Here is a 23,223-nt window from a genome sequence, read left to right on the forward strand (position 1 = left end):
GCCCGGGTGCCCATTGTGGAGTTCTCTGATGAACACCTCGCTGCCCATCTGGGGCATGACTACGCGGTTTCCCCACAGTAGGCAATCGGCCTGAATCGAGAGTTCATCCTTGCGCCTGTGAAATGGTTTAAATTTCTCAGGGCATGCCCTGTACGTGGCTGCCCAGTGCCCATTCAGGACACATTTCTTGACTAGAGACAATAGCGGGTCTCTATTTGTTCAGACTTTAATCTGACGGGCTGTCACGGGTGAGCCTTCGCTTCCGAAAGCTTCAACAGCCATGACCATCTCAGCTCCATGCTCGGTAGCCCCCTCAGTGGTGGCTAGTGGGAGCCTGCTGAGTGCATCGGTGCAGTTTTCGGTGCCCGGTCTGTGCCGAATTGTGTAGTCATAGGCAGCTAACGTGAGTGCCCACCTCTGTATGCGGGCCGATGCGTTTGCATTTATGGCCTAGTTGTCGGCCAAAAGGGACGTTAGGGGTTTGTGATCTGTCTCCAGCTCAAATTTCCTGCCAAACAGGTACTGGTGCATTTTCTTTACCGCATATACACATGCGAGCGCCTCCTTTTCTACCATCCCGTAGCCCCTTTCTGCCTGGGACAGACTCCTGGAGGCATAAGCTACCGGCTGTAACTGACCCTTGTCATTGACATGCTGCAACACACACCCGACACCATAGGACGACACATCGCACGTTAACACAAGTTTCTTACATGGGTCATATAACGTTAACAGATTGTTGGAACATAACAAATTGCGTGCTCTATTAAAAGCCCTTTCCTGGCTGTCCCCCCAGACTCATTCGCGACCTTTGCGTAGGAGCACGTGTAGCGGCTCTAGCAGCGTGCTCAATTTGGGAAGAAAGTTACCAAAATAGTTCAGGAGCCCCAGGAACGAACGCAGCTCCGTCGTGTTACGGGGTCTGGGTGCTCTCTGGATCGCTTCCGTCTTGGATGCAGTAGGGCTGATCCCGTCTGCTGCTACCCTCATCCCCAAGAATTCTACCTCTGGAGCTAGGAAGACGCACTTCGCCTTTTTCAGTCGCAGACCTACCCGGTCCAGTCTGCGTAGCACCTCCTCCAGGTTGTGGAGGTGTTCTTCAGTATCGTAACCCATAATGAGGATGTCGTCCTGAAAAACCACCGTCCCTGGAATCGACTTGAGGAGGCTTTCCATATTTCGTTGGAAGATCACGGCGGCCGAGCGAATCCCGAACGGACATCTGTTGTACTCAAACAACCCCTTGTGTGTCGTGATGGTGGTCAGCTTCTTCGACTCACTCGCCAGCTCCTGGGTCATGTAAGCTGAGGTCAGGTCCAATTTTGAAAAAAGTTTGCCACCGGATAGCGTCGCAAAGAGGTCCTCCGCTCTCGGTAGCGGGTACTGGTCTTGGAGTGACACCCGATTGATGGTGGCCTTGTAATCGCCACATATCCTGACCGACCCATCCGCCTTGAGCACCGGCAGAATCGGGCTCGCCCAGTCACTGAATTCGACTGGCGAGATGATGCCTTCCCTCAACAGGCGGTCCAATTCGCCTTCTATCTTTTCCCGCATCACGTACGGCACCGCTCTGGCCTTGTGGTGTACTGGTCTGGCGTCCGGGTTTATGTGAATCACTACCTTGGCCCCCATGAAAGTGCCAATGCCGGGTTGAAATAATGAGTCAAATTTGTCCAGGACCTGTGAGCATGATACTCGCTCCACAGAGGAAATTGCATTGACGTCGCCCCATTTCCAGTTCATGACAGCAAGCCAACTCCTCCCCAGTAGTGCGGGACCGTCCCCTGGGACAATCCAGAGTGGCAACCTGTTCTCCGAATCTTTGTGGGTCACGACTACCGTGGCGCTGTCGAGCACCGGAATGATCTGCTTTGTGTAAGTCCGTAGCTGTGCGTCAATCAGCGATAATTTTGGCCTCCTGGCCTTGGATGCCCACAACTTTTCGAACTGTTTGATACCCATCAGGGACTGGCTGGCACCCGTGTCTAACTCCATTGATACTGGGATGCCTTTGAGGAGCACTTTCATCATTATCGGTGACGTCCTGGTGTATGAACTGTATACGTGCTCCACATGAACTCGCTGAACTTCAGCTTACAGCGATTTCCCCCAGTGTCCATTTCTGCAATTTCTGCAGGTATTTTGCTCATCTCTGCAAACTCCGGCTGAATGTATGCCTCCACGCCTCCAGCATGAGTTGCGGTTTGAAACAAAAGGTCCCTTGCCAGTCAATCGTCCCTGACTGCCCCTGTTATTGTCCTTGAGTGCACCATTAATAGGTGTTGATGGCCCCATTACTGGTCGCATTGTCCCTTGCAATGGCGTGAATCGCTGTTCAGCTTGCCATTGTCTCTGTCGAACTCCCCCTCTGGGTTCGACTACATGTTGGGGCATGCCTGACTGCCCTTGTCTGCCTGGAGAACTGTGTGCTGCTTTAACAATGTTGAATCTCTGTCCCAACCATTCCTTAACACAGTACCTCTCGTCTGTTCTGCTAGTGGCCATGCTCGCATAGTTTAAATCCCAGTTTCTTGTCGCCATTGATACGTCCTTACTACACAGTATAAATGCACACGAGGCCCATGTTTGAGAGGTCAGTCGGTGACCTGTCCTTTATTCCTTAGCATTCAAGTGATGAAGGTGGGTGGAGCTTCCCCTTTTATACCTGAAGGTCCAGGTTAGGAGTGTCTCCCACCTAGTGGTCAGTGTTCTCACGGTGTACAACTTAGGTCAGTTTATACATGGGTTACAATGCTGGTTGAATACATGACATTTACCATGATGACCCTATTCCCCTCTTTGTCAATTACAGTGCCCTCAAGCCATTTGGGCCCCATGGCGTGATTGAGGACGAATACAGGATCATTTATTTCTATACATCTCCCCCTCGAATTATGGTCATGGTACTCATTTTATGACTTGCGCTTGCCCTCAACTATGTCGGTCAAGACTGGGTGAATGAGGGACAACCGAGTTTTGAGTGTCCGTTTCATAAGTAGCTCTGCGGGCGGGACCCCCATGAGCGAGTGCGGTTGGGACCTATAGGCCAGCAGGAGACGCGATAGGCGGCATTGTAGGGAGGGTCCTTGAATCCTGAGCATACCTTGCTTAACGATTTGGACCGTATGTTCCGCCTGGCCATTGGAGGCAGGCTTGAACGGCGCAGTCCTGACATGGTTGATGTCATTCCCCAACATAAACTCTCGGAATTCGTAGCTTGTGAAACATGGACTATTATCACTAACCAGGATGTCCGGCAAGCCATGGGTTGCAAAGATCGCACGTAGGCTTTCCACGGTGGTGGATGACGTGCATGAATTCAGAATTATGCACTCGATCCATTTTGAGTACGCATCTACCACAATAAGGAACGTCTTACCCATGAACGGGCCCGCATAGTCAACATGAATGCGTGACCATGGCCTGGTGGGCCAGGGCCACGGGCTGAGCGGGGCCTCCTGGGGGCATTACCCAGCTCGGCGCACGTCGTGCACCTGCGAACAGTGCTCCAGGTCTGAATCAATTCTGGGCCACCAAATGTGTGACTGGACAATGGGCTTCATCAGCACAATGCCTGGGTGCTCGCTGTAGAGTTCCCTGATGAATGCCTTCCTGCCCTTCTGGGGCATAACTACCCGGCTGCCCCATAGTAAGCAGTTGGCTTGGATGGAGAGCTCATCCATCCGTCTGTGGAACGTTCTGACCTCCTCCAGTCAGGACACATTTCTTAAGCAGGGATAGGAGGGGATCTCTGTTGGTCCAGATTTTGATCTGGCGGGCTGTGATGGGGGAGCCTGCGTTATCAAAGGCATCGACAGCCATGACCATCTCGGCGCTTTGCTACGCTGCCCCCTCAGTGGTGGCCAGTGGAAGCCTGATGAGCGTGTCAGTGCCGGGCCGGTGCCGGATGGAGTAGTCATAAGCCGCCAGCGTGAGAGCCCATCGCTGTATGCGGGCTGATGCTTGGCATTGATAGCCTTGCTGTCTGACAACAGGGATGTTAATGGCTTGTGGTCCGTCTCTAATTCAAACTTCCTACCAAAGAGGTACTGATGTATTTTTTTTACACCATAGACATGTGCAAGCGCTTCCTTCGCGACCATCCCATATCCCCGTTCTGCTTGAGAGCGTGACCTAGAGGCATAAGCCACAGGTTGTAGTTGACCCTCAGCATTGCCCTGCTGCAACACGATGTATCACATGTCAGAACCAATTTTTTTTTTTTTTTTTTTAAAACAGGTGTCGTACAGGGTCAACAACTTGTTTGAACAAAGTAGGTTTCACGCCCGATCAAAAGCCCGTTCCTGACAGTCCCCCAAAACCAATCGCAACCCTTACGCAGGAGCGTATGTAGCGGCTCCAACAACGTGCTTAAGTTCGGCAGAAAGTTCCCGAAATAGTTCAACAGTCCCAGGAATGAACGCAACCCCCATGTGTTGCAGGGCCTGGGTGCTCGTCGAATCACCTCTGTTTTGGATTCGGTGGGCCGAAACCCATCTGCAGCAACCCTCCTGCCCAGGAACTCAACCTCAGGAGCCAAGAACACACATTTAGACTTCTTGAGTCGTAGGCCTACCCGGTCCAGTCGGTGTAGCACCTCCTCCAGGTTGTGGAGGTGTTCCTCGGTGTCTCGACCCGTGATGAGGATGTCGTCCTGGAATACGATCGTTCCAGGAATGGATTTAAGCAGGCTTTCCATGTTTCGTTGAAAAATCGCGGCCGCTGATCAAATGCCAAACGGGCACTTGTTATAAACTAACAGTCCCTTGTGCGTGGTGATGTTGGTCAGTAGTTTAGATTTGTCGGCCAGTTCCTAGATCATATAGGCTGAAGTGAGGTCCAACTTGGTGAACAGCTTGCCGCCTGCCAATGTGGCGAAGAGGTCCTACGCTCTCGGGAGCGGGTATTGATCTTGTAGGGACACCCGATTGATGGTGGCCTTGTAGTCACCACAGATCCTGACAGAGCCATCCGCTTTTAGGACGGGAACGATGGGGCTTACCCAGTCGCTGAATTCAACAGGCGAGATGGTGCCCTCTCAACAGCCGGTCCAATTCGCTCTCGATCTTTTCCCGCATCACATACGGCACCGCTCTGGCTTTGTGGTGCACTGGCCTGGCGTCCGGGGTGATGTGTATCACTACTTTAGTGCCTTTGAAAGTCCCAATGCGAGGTTGGAATAGTGAATCGAATTGTTGTTAGACTTGTGAGCACGAACTTCGCTCCACAGATGACATTGCGTGAACATCCCCCCATTTCCAGTTCATCTCGGCTAACCAGCTCCTCCCCAACAGTGCGGGACCATTGCCCGGGACAATCCAGAGCGGCAGTCGATTCACTAACCCATTGTATGTGACAGCCAACATTGCACTGCCTAGCACCGGAATGATTTCTTTAGTGTAAGTCCGTAATTGTGTCTCAACACGGGCTAATTTGGGTCTACTGGCTTTACGTGGCCATAGTTTCTCAAATTGCTGAACGCCCATGAGTGACTGGCTGACCTCAGTGTCCAGCTCCATGCGTACAGGGATGCCGTTTAATAAAACCCTCATCATCATTGGTGGCGTTTTGGTGTATGAACTGTGAATATTCGCCACATGGATCCGCTGAACCTCGGCGTCCATCGATTTGCCCCAAAAGTCATCCTGCCTCAAAGAACCCTCTTCTGGTCCATCTGCCTCATATATTAGTCTGGTTGCAGACTTCCTGCACATTCGAGCTAAGTGGCCACTGAGATTGCAGTTCCTGCAGATAAACTGTTGAAATCTGCAAGATCTAGCTGAGTGTTTTCCCCCACACCTCCAGCATGAGTTAAAGTTTCCATTATTGGGAACAAAGGGACTATGGCCAGGCATTCCGCACTGACTGTCCCTTTGACTGTTCTTAAGTACCCTATTAGGGGGTGTCAATGGCCCTATACCGGGCCGCATTGTCCACTGTGATGGCGTGAATGTCCGTTCAGCCTGCCGTTGTCTCTGTTGAAGTCCTACTTTGGGGTATATTGCTGCCTGGGAAGTGTCGGACTACCCCTGTCTGCCTGCAGGGCTCTGAGTCGCATTGATGATGTTGACTCCCTGATCCATCGCCGCGTTAGAGGCAGAATTGCGCGCGTATATTATTTTCGTCTCTTCCTCCCCCGCCATGAAAGTTTGAGCTATCAACGCCGCCACTTCCATGATCAAATCCTTGTTCTCAATTAATTTGCGGAAAATTCCCGCATGACCGATGCCCTCGATAAAGAAGTCCCTTAGCATCTCCCCCCTGCAGGCATCTGTGAACTTACAGAGGCTGGCCAAATGCCGGAGGTCCGCTACGAAGTCCGGTATGCTCTGTCCTTCACGACATCGGTGGGTGTAGAATCTGTGTCGGGCCATATGTATGCTACTCACCGGTTTGAGGTGCTCCCTGATCAATTTGCTAAGTTCTTCAAAGGTTTTGTCCACCGGCTTTTCGGGTGATAGTAAGTCCTTCATGAGCACGCAAGTCTTTGGTCCGCAGCTGGTCAAAAGATGAGCCCTTCGCTTGTCGGCCGCTGCATCCCCCAGTCATTCTTTCATAACGAAGCTTTGCTGAAGCCTCTCGACAAAATCGTCCCAGTCTTCCCCAACGCAGTACCGTTCCTCTGTGCTACCGGTGGCCATTCTCGTGGGTCGTGAATTCCCATTTCTCGTCGCCAATGTAAAGTATGAAACCACACGAGGCACATTCTGGGGACAAGGTCACTCTCTGACCTTACTTCTTTATTCACAGGACTCTGAAGACGATGACCCTGCGTGGGACCTCCCTTTTTATACCTGTGTGATCAGGTAAGGAGTGTCTCCCACAAGTTCACCCCTTGTGGTCAAGGTGTGCATCTAGGTTGCGTATATACAGTAATACAGTGGTGTTACATTGTGGTTACATACATGACAAGGACCCTCGTGGACATCCCCAACAGCGACAGACCGGATCGTCGTACTACTATCATTGCCTGGGAACTCAGACACTACGACATTGACAACGCTGCCCTGAGCGAGGCACGGCGGGCAGGAGAAGGTCAGCTCAAGGAACAAGGTAGCGGATACACCTTCTTCTGGAAAGGCAAACCAGAAGAACGGCAACTCCATGGGGTAGGCTTCGACATCAAAAATGAGCTAGTTTTGCATCTTAGCGATTCCCCCTATGGGATAAACAAATGCCTCATGACCCTTCGGCTCACCCTAACCCAGAACAAGTATGCTACCATCATCAGTGCGTATGCCCCAACCCTGGAAGCCAAGGACGAGACCAAAGAGGAATTCTACTCCAGCCTTGAACAATCCCTGTCCTGTGTCCCAACGGGCGACAAACTGATTCTCCTTGGTGACTTTAATACCAGAGTTGGAAAGGACACAGACCTCTGGAGAGGGGTGATTGGCAGGGAAGGGTTGGGAAAACCAACTCCAATGATATCCTCCTCCTGATGAAATGCTCAGAACATGGTCTTGTCATAACAAACACCTTGTTTCGTCAGAAAGACAAGTACAAGGCTCCTGGCAACACCCTCGCTCCAGGTACTGGCATCTGATAGACTATGTCATCATCCAAGCGAGGGACCACAAGGGCATCTGCATCACTCGTGCCATGACAGGAGCTGACGACTGCTGGACTGACCACCATCTAACCCGCTCTGTTATCTCCATCAATAATAATGTTTTAATAATGTCAGTTTAAATGCACCCCATTAGTTGTGCACCAATTATAAGTATGTATTATATGGCAATGTAATACTAACTTTCAGTAACTGTATATTGTTTTAAGTCTAAGATTGTGTGGAACATCACCTGTTCCCAAAGAAATAGTGACCCTGAAAATCTGCATGTCACCAATCTCAGTGTAGTACTGAGGGTGTGTTGCATTGCCAAAGGTATTATTCGAGGTCCCAGCCTAGTTTCCAACTGTCCCAGGATGGCTGAAGACTCTGGGGCCAGTGTGTACTGTTCCCAAAAATCATCTGATGATTTCTGTACATCATAACATATATGAAACTAAGTAATCAAATACAAACCATTAAATGACATAGAATTACATAGAAATTTAGAATGATATAGAAATTACCATAGAAACACAGGCTCTTTGGCCCAAATAATCCGTGTCATAGAATCATAGAATGGTTACAGCACAGAAGGAGGCCATTCAGCCTGTTGAGCTCGTGCTGGCTCTCTGCACTACAGCTAGTCTCTCTAGCCCGCCGTTTTCCCGTAGCCGTGAATTTTTTTTTTGTTCACTTCTGGTACTTATCCAATTCCCTTTTCAATTCATGTTGGTGTTTATCCTCCACATGAGCAGTATTCCTGATGCCATGTGCCCACCCTGTATTCCAACATCCCTTATTCCCCTTCCCTTTAAACATCTTTCCAACCTACTCTTAAATGTTAACATGGTCTCTACTTCAATCACTAAACCTATTGCATTCCAGAGCCTTTCAATTCTCTGTGTAAAAAAAAATATCATGTTCTCATTTAATCTTATATCTACCAATTAGCCTAACATCTGTCATTGGGAAAATGCTGGAGTCCATGATTAAGGAAGCAGTAGCAGGACATTTGGAAAAGCATAATACAGTCAAGCAGACTTAGCATGGTTTCATGAAAGGGAAATCATGTTTGACAAATTTGCTGGAGTTCTTTGAGGATTACAAGAAGGGTGGACAACAGGGAACTAGTGGATGTGGTGTATTTGGATTTCCAGAAAGCATTCAATAAGGCACAAGATAAAAGCTCACGGGGTTGGAGGTAATATATTAGCATGGATAGAGGATTAGCTAACTAACAGAAAACAGAGAGTCAGGATAAATGGGTCATTTTCTAGTTGGCAAATTGTAACTAGTGGGGTGCCACAGGGATTGGTGCTGAGGCCTCAACTATTTACAATCTACATTAATAACTTGGATGAAGGGACAGAATGTAATGTAGCCAAATTTGCTGATGATACAAAGATGGGTGGGAAAGCAAGTTGTGAGGAGGACACAAATCATCTGCAAAGGGATATAGACCGGCTAAGTGAGTGGGCAAACATTTGGCAGATGGAGCATAATGTGGGAAAGTGTGAGGTTATCCACTTTGGCAGGAAAAATAAAAAAGCAAATTATTATTTAAATGGAGAGAGATTACAAAATGGGGGTCCTTGTGCATGAAACACAAAAAGTTAGTATGTAGGTACAGCAAGTAATCAGGAAGGCAAATGGAATGTTAGCCTTTATTGCAAGGATGGATGGTGTATAAAAGCAGGGAAGTACTGCTGCAACTGTACAGGGTATTGGTGAGACCACTAGAGTACTGCATACAATTTTGGTCTCCATATTTAAGGAGGGATATACTTGCATTAGAGGTTGTTCAGAGAAGGTTCACTAGGTTGATTCCTGTGATGAGCTGGTTGACCTACGTGAAAAGGTTGAGTAGGTAGGACTCATTGGGAGTTTAGAAGAATGAGAGAGAATCTTATTGAAACATAAGATACTGAGGGGGCTCGACAAGGTAGATGCAGAGAGGATGTTTCCACTCGTGGGGGAATCTAGAACTAGGGAGCATAGTTTAAGAATAAGGGGTTGCCCATTTAGAATTGAGATGAGGAGGAATTTCTTCTCTGAGAGGGCCGTAAATCTGTGGTATTCTCTTCCCCAGAGAGCTGTGGAGGCTGGGTCATTGAATATATTTATGGTGGAGATAGACAGATTTTTGAGTGATAAGGGAGTGGAAGGTTATGGGGAGCGGGCAGGGAAGTAGAGCTGAGCCCAAGATCAGATCAGCCATGATCTTATAGAATGGTGGAGCAGGCTCGAGGGGTCGTATGGCCTACTCCTGCTCCTATTTCCTATGTTCCTATGTTCTTCCACCCACTTGTTCTAAACCTCTAAATTACAACACAGACACAGGCCATTTGGCTCATCCAGCCTGTGTTGATCAAAGAATCATAGAATTATACAGCACAGGAAGGAGACCATTCAGCTCATCGTGCCTGTGCCAGATCTTTGAAAGAGGTATCCAATTAGTCCCACTCCCCTGCTCTTTCCCCATAGCCCTTCAAATTCTTTCCCCTTCAAGCATTTATCCAATTCTCTTTTGAAAATTACATTTGAATCTGCTTCCAGTCAGTGCATTCCAGATCATAACTCGCTGCAATAATCGCTTCTGGATCTTTTGCCAATTACCTTAAATCTGTGTTCTCTGGTTACCAACCCTTCTGCCACTGGAAATAGAGTAACTAAGGAGAAACTATCAAAACACTTTATGATTTTGAAGATCTTTAGCAAATCTCCCCTTAACCTTCTCTGCTCGAAGAAGAACCACTTCAGTTTCTCTACTTCTCTCCACTTAACTGAAGTCCTGCATCCCTGGTATCATTCTAGTAAATCTCCTCTGCACCTCTTCAAGCGTGGCCCAAAATTAGCCACAATACTCCAGCTGAGGCCTAACCATAAAGGCTTGGCATAACTTCCTTGCTTTTGTACTCTATGCCTCTATTTATAAAGCTAAGGATCCTGTATGCCTTTTTAACAGCTTCCTCAATTTATTTTTCCACCTTCAAAGGGTTGTGTCTGTACACACCTTGGTCTCTGTTCCTGCAACCTCTTTAAAATTGTATCTTTTATCCTCCACATGAGAAGAAGTTTAATGACTCAGATGTAATTCTACCTTCTCTAATATTTTAGTCTGTTTCCTGCTTCTTGACTCTGATTATTAGTACCTTTGATTCCTCTTTTACCAAACGTGGTATTATATACATCTAGCCCTTTGGGTAATCCGAGCGTTTGGTCATGAGACTTTCCCAGCGGAGCTCGCTGATGGCTTGGATAACCTGCAGTAATTTTATCCAAGAATATTTGCTGAACGTGAGTCTTGATTGGTGGATTTATCAATGATGCAACCTAAATGGCAAAGTGAAATAAAAAGATATTACAATATGCTTAATTTTTATCAATATTCTCCTTATTTATTCTCAATTCCTAGTCTCACTGGATGCCTACACTTCATCAGGTCTTTTGCTCCATATTTCCACGTGTAGCTTGGCTTAGTTGCTAACATACTTATTTCTGGGTCAACGTTTGTGGATTTGAGCCCACAGTAGGACTTGAGCACATAATCTAGGTTGACACCCCAGTGCAGTACTGAGTGTTGAATTGCCAGAAGTACTGTTCTAAAACTGAGGTCTCATTTGCTTGTCTTGGTGGACAATAAAGATCCCATGGCATGATTTCATAAGGACCAGGGAGTTCTTCTGGTGTTATGGCCAACAATTTTCCCTCAGTCAATATCACCAAAAACAGACTAGTTGGTCATGTAGTTAACTGTTGCTTGTGCCCTATTGTTGCTGTAGATTGACTGATTACTGTTCAGGTAAAAATGGCAAAGAACAAGTAACTGTAAGCAATGTGTTGAGGTAATATTCCACTATACAGATGCATGTATTGGTTATCCCTTTGTCAAATGCTATCTCTGAATTCACCCAACATGTGTCATCGCATCTTCAAGCTATCAATTTTACTGAAGCTTACTGGACATTTAAAAAGCAACAGAAAGATGGGTGAAATTGTGAAAGAAATAAGATAAACAACATCCCATGAGTAAAGAACCATATTTGATTGCAACAAAACATGTGCCATTAATTGATGTTATTTTTTGCCTTATTTTTAAGCAGTCAGTCAATAACTTTGATGGAAATCTAATATCCCTGAAGCAATTCACTTGCTTGATCTCTTGCTTCTCAACCAACAGATTACAAGGCGCACTTCTCACATGTGCTGCTGAAAAGCATGATGTAGAAATGGGATGTTCCACCCTAGGGAATTGATAACCATGAGGATCTGACTCACTTTGCTTACACTGTGCCTCCTGCAACAACCTTTAGACTGCCTTCTCAAAATTTTGCCTACTCAACGTATTAACATAAGGTCATGAGTTTTGTTAAATCATAGAACCATAAAAACGGCACAGGAGGCCATTCGGCCCGTCATGCCGGTGCCAGCTCTTTTAAAGAGCAGTCATGTTTAGTCCCACCCCTCACTTTTTGTCTCTAACCCTGCAAGTTCCTCATCCTCAAGTACTTGTCCAACCCCTTTAAATTATTCATGGAATCTGTTTCTACCACCTTTTCAGATGGAGTATTCCAGATCCTGAGAACTCTAGGGGCTGGATTTTCGGCTTTTGAGATATCAGGGCGGTAATGACGGTGGGGTGGTCCTGATACCGCCTGGAAAAAGTTTGCGCCTCATCTGCAAAATTCGGCAGAAAATGAGATTCCATGATCAGGGGCGCAAAATCAGGCGTTGCACATGGGAGGTTTTCCACCCCAGCCGAAAATCGCATGTTTAAAAATCTCTACATTTGGCACATGCGCAGACACGTTCGAATCTTTCCGGGCGCAGGCGAAACTTTAGGGTGTGGCAATTTCCTTTGTGCATGCGCAGATGCACCAGCCCACTTCTATCACAGCGGGAGACATGGCACAGCAGGAGGGAAGAAGAGAGCACGCCACTTTTCTGCAGCGGCTGCGGAGGCATTAGTGCAGGCCATAGAGAGGAGGTGGCCTGCACTGCATCTCGTGGGCGGAAGGAGGCCCGTGCCCAGTGTCTTTAAAAGGATATGAAGGGAGATAACCCAGGAGGTGTCAGTGGCAAACACGGTAGTTAGAACTGCCACCCAATGCAGCAAGAAGCTTAACAACCTTAACGAGTGTCGTCAGGGTGAGAACCCTTCACATTTATGTCGCCCTGCCATGGTACAAAACCATTGTTTCACATAATGTTAAGTGCCCCTTCTCAATGTGTTCCAGGCTATGGTGAGGGGGGTTGTTGAAGCCACCTGAAAGCTGCAGGTTCACTTCTCCAGCCATCCCCTCTGCATTCAGGATGCACATAACCTCTTGTCCCCTAATCATTGTCAACCCTCCTCGCACTCCCCTTCCACTGTTGTTATGCGTTGTCCAAACATCACCCTGAGCTGCTATGCTACCTGGCTCTCACCTCCTCCCAGTTTTGCCACATGATCAGTCACCAAGCACAGATTGAACTGAACATGGCCACACAGAGCCAGCTATTCTACTATGGAAGGCACATGTGGCACAAGAGGAGGTAGACATTTACTCAACCCTTCTGATTGCTCTTAGTGCAAGCCAAAGCTATCGCATAATAGGAGGTAGCAGCATCGCACCGGAGGTGGACAGCCTGATCTGCAGGAGCTAACCGAGGTGTAGCAGAGATTGTCGGCCCTGATGGACACCCCAGTTCACGCGGTGGCCGGCGGTGAGGCCGAGCCCTCTGCGGGTAATGGCGGTATGTGAATGGCATTTGCAACTGATGTGACTTCCTTGACCCCTAATATCAAGTGGCCTAGCCCCATTACATATAGATGTCCAATGCTACCCTCCTCTTGCCTGCCTGCTCCCTCCCCTGCTGCTAACCACACATCTATTGTTTTGTGCTTAGAGTTGACCAGCCAGAGGCGCAGCAGCCCGCCTGTGAGCCGTCAACATCTAGCCACAGGGGAGATGAAGTGGGAGGAGAGGACAGTGTGCTTCCTGAGCGTGAGATCCCATCAGTTCTTCCGTGTGGGGAATTCGAGGGGTTTGACGACTCTGAGGCTCCTGGCCCCAGTGGCCTACAGCAACACCCAGTGGAAGGGGAAGCTCACAGGTCAGTTTCCCAGAGGGTGATTGGCACATTAGTCCTGCTCAGAGACAGGCAGACATGGACCTGGACTTGGTGGCTATGTCCAGGGAGAACATGGAAATGCACCCAGTGCTCATGGGTGCATTGGGTAGGGTCCTGCAGAGCATAGACGGACTTGCTGTGAGTGTGGCAGAGGCCGCCTCATACATTGTCCATGCATCGGAGGACTCCAGCAATCCCATCCTTGCCTGCTCACAGAGGCAGATGAGCTGTGGCAGCGATAGTGTAGTCCCAGAGGGGATGGCACATGCCATGGGTGACGTTGCAGCAGCGATTGCAATGCAGGCACAAGTCACGCTCCAGCTAGGTGATGTCATGCAATCACTGACTGCTACTGTTCACTCTGTGTTCCCCACTGTCCAACAAGGAAGGGACGGTGCTGAAGCAGGCTTGCAAGTTGTGGTCACACATCTTGGTCCAGATGCTGAAGCTCAGCCCCGAGTGAGTGTCAGTGATCCTAGGAAATGTAAGGTGCTTTCTTTCCTCAAGAGGACAGCATTCCGGCTCCCACCACTGACTCTCCCACCTTGCACCTAATGCGGTCCACTCCAGATCCTTCAGAGACTTCTGTCACCGATACTGAGGCGCAGCAGTCCATAGCTGGGTCTTCTAGGCCCATAGTCCACTAACACAGCAGACCTCAAGCAGCTTTGTTGTAGGCACTGAGGCCTCATTGAGGGGAAGCAGCAGGCGTGAGAGGGGGGCAAAGGGTAGGGTGGGCAAAGCTCAGGGTAAGCCCGATTAAGGTGTAGGACAACGCTGTGTGGATGCCCTGATTTTTCTTTATGACGCCTGTAAATAGTTATGATGAATTAATGCACTTAATTGTTCTGGAGTGCCTTGCAACAGAACGTTGTATATCATATGGTTTTCTTTTGGTTGGGTGGTGGGGGGGGTGGAGAAGTGTTGGTTATTTTGTTGCAGTAAAATGCGGCTTTGACCCTTTGCCATTGGTATCTTGCGTGTCATTCCAACGTTCATCGGAGATGTGCCTTTTTGGTGGCACATAGCGTGGCCAGTATTAACTCCATCCCTCAGCTTCCTCCATTCAGTAGATCCGGTTCATTATGAGCTGGTGACATGCGGCTCTTGATTCGGCAGTATTTCCACGCTGCCTCCCCCATGGATGGAATGGCTATCCAATCGGGGCCTCGCCAGGCTCCACCTCGTCATCCTCCTCCTCCTGAGGTGGGCCTGCAATCCCCACTGGCCATGCCTGCCCCCTCATGATGGCCAAGTTGTGCAGCATTCAGCACACCACAATGAATTCAGATACCTGTTGAGGGGAGTATTGAAGGCTGCCTCCAGAGCGGTCCAGGCATTGGAAGCATTGCTTGAGCACCCCAATTGTCTGTTCAATGATGTTGCGGTTGGCTGCATGGCTCTCATTGAAGCGCTGCTCCGCTTCCGTTACATAAGAAATGGGAGCAGGAGCAGGCCATTTGGCCCCTCGAGCCTGTTCCTCAATTCAATAAGATCATGGCTGATCTGTTGTGGGGTTGCGGAGGGGAGACATGAGCCAGGTGACTAGGCTGTATCCTTTGTCCCCGAGCAGCCAGCCACGCCGTTTCCTTGGTGGCTGAAACAATCGTGAGACAGTGCTCTCAAGCAAGATGAAAGCATCATGTGCACTCCCGGGATAGCGGGCATTCACTACGAGGATGCGCTGCGTGTGGTCGCACACCAGCTGAATGTTTAGGGAGTGGTATCCCTTTCGGTTTCTGAATACTTCTGCATTGTATAATAGTGCTTGCAAGGCCACATGTGTGCAGTCAATGGCTCCTTGAACCCTCGGGAAGACCGCAATTCTGTCAAACCCACATGCTCGTTCATTCTGGCTCTCACTGCTCATTGGGAACTTTATGAAGTCCATTCTGTGCGCGTACAGAGCCTTTGTGACGTGGCGAATGCAGATATGTAGCACATTGGGAGATGCTGCATATGCCCCTGCTGCAGCCTGGAATGAGCTGGAGACATAGAAGGCCAGCGCCACAGTCACCTTCACTGCGATGGGCAGCGCAGTCATGTTGCCGCTGGAAGGCTGTAGGTCTGCCTTTAGGAGATGGTTTATCTCTGTCAGCACTTCCTGTCGGAAGCGCAGCCGTCTCACACACTGCTCCACAGAGAGCTGGAGGTATGAGCATTGGTGCCTGTAAACCCATGGGGGTTAAGCCCTCCTCCCCAGACATCTTCGGCCTCTCTTCATCCGTGGGCCGACATGGCCAAGAGCCCTTCTTCTATCCTGACGCTGCCTGTTTTTTCCGGCGTCTCTTGGGGCGGGCATTAATGCAGCATTAAGACCAAATTTTGCAGCCGAGCGCTAGCGGAGTGTTGCACGACGACTGACTTTATGATCTCATTGAAACTAGAGGGAGCGGCGGTAAGTTTTTGCACCACTGCAAACCCTGAGCCGAATTTGTCAGCCGCGCGGTAAAAGCTGGCCACCCGCTGTTACGCCTTAAAACACCCTTTACCTCCCCTCGGGCGCTACTAGAGGCGCAAGGGAGCCGAAAATACAGCCCTAGATCTTTTGCCAATGATTTTACATTTATGACCTCTCGTTATTGACCGACTCCCCAGAGGGAACAGTTTTTCTCTACCTCCGCTATCAGAACCAATCATCTTGAAAATCTCGATTAGTTCACATCTTAACCTTCTCTGTTCCAAGGAGAACAGTCCTAACTTTTCTAATCTCTCCTCATAACTGAAATCCCTCATCCCTGATAACATCCTGGTAAACCTCCTCGGTTGCCTACCGATAGTCCATATATACACAACGGGGCCGATATTCAGGCTCACCAGAAAGCTGGCACACCCACCGTTTTTTTTTAATGCTTTTACCATTGGGTCTGATGAGGCGGGCTCTCGGTCGATTTTCTCCTCCATGCCGTTTTTTTCGGATCGGACCGGAAGACGGTCATAATGGGGGCGGAAGTGCGGCGGTAAGTGCTGGTGAGGGGGGGACGAAGTCTCCGCTGCTGTCAGTCAGCGGCGGAGCAGTGGCGACATTGGTGCGCGTGTGCATCACCACGCTCTTCCCTTAACTTAAAGGGGAGAGAAGCAGCATTTTTTTAGGTTTGGCCACTGGGCCACCAGGAAGTGTTTCGACTGGGCCAGCGGACTGGCACCCAAGTGGGGTTGCCAGGCTGCCTGTTGGCGGCCCAGCCAAACCCGGGGCCATAAATGTCCGGCCGATCGGGAAGACAGCCGGCAAAGAAAGGAAACATGGTGGCCGCAGCAGTGTGCCCTCCCCTTCAAGGACTGCCACACTGCCCTGCCTCACAGACAAAAAACAAGGTGCACCGACAGAAAAAGCTGTAGGGGGCATCGCGTGGTGGATCGTCGATTTTTTTCAGGTAAATTTTGCGCGGAGTGGGATTGAGGTGCGGGAGAGCAGCGGTGCACGCTTTAATGATGCGCTTGGGGTGGTCGGTAGCAGCGGGGCGGAAGTGGAGACTGCCCAAAAAATCCCTGAGGTGAATTTGGATCGTGACGGCCAATTGACTGCAACCCGGCGGTCACTCGATTCCGCCGCATGGCCGCCGCAAAACAGCGGTAATGAGCCCAACATTTACTGCGCGACCTTGATCAACCTTCTCGGTTACCTCAAAGAAGTCAATCAAGTTAGTCAGACAAAATTTGCCTTCAACACATCCATGCTGGCTGTCCTTGATTAGCCCATGCTTTTCCAAATGAAAGTTTATTTTATCCCTGATAATGGTTTTAAATAATTTCCCCACCATCAATGTAAGGTTGACTGGCCTGTAGTTTCCTGATTTACCCCTCTCACCTTTCTTGAATAGTGGTATAACATTAGCAACTCTCCAGTCCTCTGAAACTACTCTTGTATTCAATGTGGATTGAAAGATTATGACCAATGTCTGCTTCTTTCAGCAACCTCGGATGTATTCCATCTGGACAAGATGTATTCCCAACTTTCAGTAATGCTAATCTTTTTAGTAGATCTTCTCTATCTGCTACTATCCTGTCAATAACTTCCCTCTCCTCTTTTAGTATAACTTTCACATCATCTGCTTCCTTTGTGAGGACAGATACAAACTAATCATTTAATAGAAACATAGAAACATAGAAAATAGGTGCAGGAGCAGGCCATTCAGCCCTTCTAGCCTGCACCGCAATTCAATGAGTTCATGGCTGAACATGAAACTTCAGTACCCCCTTCCTGCTTTCTCGCCATAACCCTTGATCCCCCGAGTAGTAAGGACTTCATCTAACTCCCTTTTGAATATATTTAGTGAATTGGCCTCAACTACTTTCTGTGGTAGAGAATTCCACAGGTTCACCACTCTCTGGGTGAAGAAGTTTCTCCTCATCTCGGTCCTAAATGGCTTACCCCTTATCCTCAGACTGTGACCCCTGGTTCTGGACTTCCCCAACATTGGGAACATTCTTTCTGCATCTAACCTGTCTAAACCCGTCAGAATTTTAAACGTTTCTATGAGGTCCCCTCTCATTCTTCTGAACTCCAGTGAATACAAGCCCAGTTGATCCAATCTTTCTTGATAGGTCAGTCCCGCCATCCCGGGAATCAGTCTGGTGAACCTTCGCTGCACTCCCTCAATAGCAAGAATGTCCTTCCTCAAGTTAGGAGACCAAAACTGTACACAATACTCCAGGTGTGGCCTCACCAACTGTAGCAACACCTCCCTGCCCCTGTATTCAAATCCCCTCGCTATGAAGGCCAACATGCCATTTGCTTTCTTAACGCCTGCTGTACCTGCATGCTAACCTTCAATGACTGATGTACCATGACACCCAGGTCTCGTTGCACCTTCCCTTTTCCTAATCTGTCACCATTCAGATAATAGTCTGTCTCTCTGTTTTTACCACCAAAGTGGATAACCTCACATTTATCCACATTATACTTCATCTGCCATGCATTTGCCCACTCACCTAACCTATCCAAGTCACTCTGCAGCCTCATAGCATCCTCCTCGCAGCTCACACTGCCACCCAACTTAGTATCATCCGCAAATTTGGAGATACTGCATTTAATCCCCTCGTCTAAATCATTAATGTACAATGTAAACAGCTGGGGCCCCAGCACAGAACCTTGCGGCACTCCACTAGTCACTGCCTGCCATTCTGAAAAGTACCCGTTTACTCCTACTCTTTGCTTCCTGTCTGACAACCAGTTCTCAATCCACGTCAGCACACTACTCCTAATCCCATGTGCTTTAACTTTGCACATTAATCTCTTGTGTGGGACCTTGTCGAAAGCCTTCTGAAAGTCCAAATATACCACATCAACTGGTTCTCCTTTGTCCACTTTACTGGAAACATCCTCAAAAAATTCCAGAAGATTTGTCAAGCATGATTTCCCTTTCACAAATCCATGCTGACTTGGACCCATCATGTCACCATTTTCCAGATGCACTGCTATGACATCCTTAATAATTGATTCCATCATTTTACCCACTACTGAGGTCAGGCTGACCGGTCTATAATTCCCTGTTTTCTCTCTCCCTCCTTTTTTAAAAAGTGGGGTTACATTGGCTACCCTCCACTCCATAGAAACTGATCCAGAGTCAATGGAATGTTGGAAAATGACTGTCAATGCATCCGCTATTTCCAAGGCCACCTCCTTAAGTACTCTAGGATGCAGTCCATCAGGCCCTGGGGATTTATCGGCCTTCAATCCCATCAATTTCCCCAACACAATTTCCCGACTGATAAAGATTTCCCTCAGTTCCCCCTCCTTACTAGACCCTCTGACCCCTTTTATATCCGGAAGGTTGTTTGTATCCTCCTTAGTGAATACCGAACCAAAGTACTTGTTCAATTGGTCTGCCATTTCTTTGTTCCCCGTTATGACTTCCCCTGATTCTGACTGCAGGGGACCTACGTTTGTCTTCACCAACCTTTTTCTCTTTACATACCTATAGAAACTTTTGCAATCCGCCTTAATGTTCCCTGCAAGCTTCTTCTCGTACTCCATTTTCCCTGCCCTAATCAAACCCTTTGTCCTCCTCTGCTGAGTTCTAAATTTCTCCCAGTCCCCAGGTTCGCTGCTATTTCTGGCCAATTTGTATGCCACTTCCTTGGCTTTAATACTATCCCTGATTTCCCTAGATAGCCACGGTTGAGCCACCTTCCCTTTTTTATTTTTACGCCAGACAGGAATGTACAATTGTTGTAATTCATCCATGCGGTCTCTAAATGTCTGCCATTGCCCATCCACAGTCAACCCCCTAAGTATCATTCGCCAATCTATCCTAGCCAATTCACGCCTCATACCTTCAAAGTTACCCTTCTTTAAGTTCTGGACCATGGTCTCTGAAATTACTGTTTCATTCTCCATCCTAATGCAGAATTCCACCATATTATGGTCACTCTTCCCCAAGGGGCCTCGCACAATGAGATTGCTAATTAATCCTCTCTCATTACACAACACCCAGTCTAAGATGGCCTCCCCCCTAGTTGGTTCCTCAACATATTGGTCTAGAAAACCATCCCTTATGCACTCCAGGAAATCCTCCTCCACCGTATTGCTTCCAGTTTGGCTAGCCCAATCTATGTGCATATTAAAGTCACCCATTATAACTGCTACACCTTTATTGCATGCACCCCTAATTTCCTGTTTGATGCCCTCCCCAACATCCCTATTACTGTTTGGAGGTCTGTACACAACTCCTACTAACGTTTTTTGCCCTTTGGTGTTCTGCAGCTCTACCCATATAGATTCCACATCATCCAAGCTAATGTCTTTCCTAACTATTGCATTAATCTCCTCTTTAACCAGCAATGCTACCCCAGCTCCTTTTCCTTTTATTCTATCCTTCCTGAATGTTGAATACCCCTGAATGTTGAGTTTCCAGCCCTGATCATCCTGGAGCCACGTCTCCGTAATCCCAATCACATCATATTTGTTAACATCTATTTGCACAATTAATTCATCCACCTTATTGCGGATACTCCTTGCATTAAGACACAAAGCCTTCAGGCTTGTTTTATTAACACCCTTTGTCCTTTTAGAATTTTGCTGTACAGTGGCCCTTTTTGTTCTTTGCCTTGGGTTTCTCTGCCCTCCACTTTTCCTCATCTCCTTTCTGTCTTTTGCTTTTGTCTCCTTTTTGTTTCCCTCTGTCTCCCTGCATTGGTTCCCATCCCCCTGCCATATTAATTTAAATCCTCCCCAACAGCACTAGCAAACACTCCCCCTAGGACATTGGTTCCGGTCCTGCCCAGGTGCAGACCGTCCGGTTTGTACTGGTCCCACCTCCCCCAGAACCGGTCCCAATGCCCCAGGAATTTGAATCCCTCCCTGCTGCACCACTGCTCAAGCCACGTATTCATCTGCGCTATCCTGCGATTCCTACTCTGACTATCATGTGGCACTGGTAGCAATCCCGAGATTACTACTTTTGAGGTCCTACTTTTTAAATTTAGCTCCTAGCTCCTTAAATTCGTTTCGTAGGACCTCATCCCTTTTTTTACCTATGTCGTTGGTACCAATGTGCACCATGACAACTGGCTGTTCTCCCTCCCATTTCAGAATGTCCTGCACCCGCTCCGAGACATCCTTGACCCTTGCACCAGGGAGGCAACATACCATCCTGGAGTCTCGGTTCCGGCCGCAGAAACGCCTATCTATTCCCCTCACAATTGAATCCCCTATCACTATCGCTCTCCCACTCTTTTTCCTGCCCTCCTGTGCATGTCCTCTGCCTCTATATAAAGATTTTCCTTTAGGTCCTTAATAGCTCCAACTTTTTCACTCGCAAAACTCTGTTTATAAGATGTTTTAGGGTTCAATGTAATGTTCCCTGCTAATTTTTAAATAACCTCATTTTGCCTCCCATGTTCAATTCTCTCCTGTACTTTTCATAATCATCCTGGTTATTAACTGAATCTTGCTTCTGCCATTTATCATGAGCCTCTTTTTTCTGTTTTATTTTAACTTTTATTTCCATTGTCATCCAGGGCACATTAGCTGTGGATGCTCTATCTTTTTCCTTCAAAAGGAATATGCCTAATTTGTACCTAAACTATCTCTTCCATTGCTCCGTTACTGCTTTACCCTGCAATCACCTATTCCAATATACCAAGGCTACGTCCCTTCTTAAATTACTAAAATTAGCTCTTCCCCAGTTAAGCATCTTTACCTTCCATATTTTATGGTTTCTGTCCATAATTACTCTAAACTGAATTATGTTGCGGTCACTGTTAGCTAGATGATCTCTGATTGTAACTCACCCCACTTGCCCTACTTCATTTCCCAGAACCAGATCCAACACTGCTTCCTTCCTTGTTGGACTGGAGACATATTGATCGAAAACATTCTCCTGTACACATATCAGAGATTCCTTTCCTTCCCGACCCCTAGTACATTGTATTTCCTGTCTATATTTCGGTAATTGAAGTCACCTAATATTACTATCCTATTTTCATTGCACACCTTTGAAATTTGCCAGCAAATTTGCTCATCCATCACCTTTTCACTGTTGCAACTCTATATAAAAAAACACCCAGCGGCAGTCGAGGAGGCCAGCATCGCGAGAGCGATGGCTTGGGACTACAAGGGCGACCGCAGCGAGTGGGAGCGACGGCTCGGGACTACAAGGGCGGCGGCAGCGAGTGGGAGCGACGGCTCGGGACTACAAGGGCGGCGGCAGCGAGTGGGAGCGATGGCTCGGGACTACAAGGGCGGCGGCAGCGAGTGGGAGCGACGGCTCGGGACTACAAGGGCGACGGCAGCGAGTGGGAGCGACGGCTCGGGACTACAAGGGCGACCGCAGCGAGTGGGAGCGACGGCTCGGGACTACAAGGGCGACGGCAGCGAGTGGGAGCGACGGCTCGGGACTACAAGGGCGACCGCAGCGAGTGGGAGCGACGGCTCGGGACTACAAGGGCGACGGCAGCGAGTGGGAGCGACGGCTCGGGACTACAAGGGCGACCGCAGCGAGTGGGAGCGGCCGCAGCGAGTGGGAGCGGTGGCAGTCGAGGAGGCCAGCTGGTGCAGAGACTGAAGGTAAAACAAAGAAGTAGAAAGAAATCGAAGAATGACGTCACAGCCAAGCGGGTAAGTAATTGGCTGGTGGTTTGGTGAGTATTTAATCTTTTTTTTCTTCTTTTATTTCCTTATCAGTAGGTAACCTTTGACATTGTTGCCAAATTAAGTTAATTTAAGGGTTAAGTCATGGCAGGAGAGCCCAGACCCGTGTCATGCTCCTCCTGTGCTATGTGGGAAGCCAGGTACGCTTCCAGTGGCCCCGATGACTACATGTGCAGGAATTGCATCCTGCTGCAGCTCCTGACAGACCGCATTGCGGCACTGGAGCTGCAGGTGGATTCACTCTGGAGCATCCGCGATGCTGAGGATATCGTGAATAGCACGTTTAGTGAATTGGTCACACCGCAGGTAAAGGTTACACAGCCAGATAGGGGATGGGGGAGGAGTAGTGGAAGGAAGGTAGTGCAGGGGTCCCCTGCGGTCATCCCCCTGCAAAACAGATACACCGCCTGTTGGGGGGGGGGGGGGGGGGGACTCATCAGGGGAGGGCAGCAGCAGCCAA

The 23,223-nt window shown here is 48.5% G+C and overlaps 1 protein-coding gene across 4 annotated transcripts in view; it reads right to left on the reverse strand.

Annotated features, from left to right (window-relative positions):
* The window catches only part of efhb (EF-hand domain family, member B), a 230,868-nt gene that overhangs the window by 141,901 nt on the left and 65,744 nt on the right, over positions 1–23,223 (reverse strand). For all 4 annotated transcript variants that reach the window (XM_070881276.1, XM_070881274.1, XM_070881275.1 and 1 more), the window contains one exon: positions 10,708–10,888. In XM_070881276.1, the coding sequence (XP_070737377.1) occupies positions 10,708–10,888 (181 nt within the window). The remainder of the gene's footprint in view (positions 1–10,707; positions 10,889–23,223) is intronic.

Source organism: Pristiophorus japonicus, chromosome 5 (assembly GCF_044704955.1).
Source record: "Pristiophorus japonicus isolate sPriJap1 chromosome 5, sPriJap1.hap1, whole genome shotgun sequence".
Taxonomy (NCBI): domain Eukaryota; kingdom Metazoa; phylum Chordata; class Chondrichthyes; family Pristiophoridae; genus Pristiophorus; species Pristiophorus japonicus.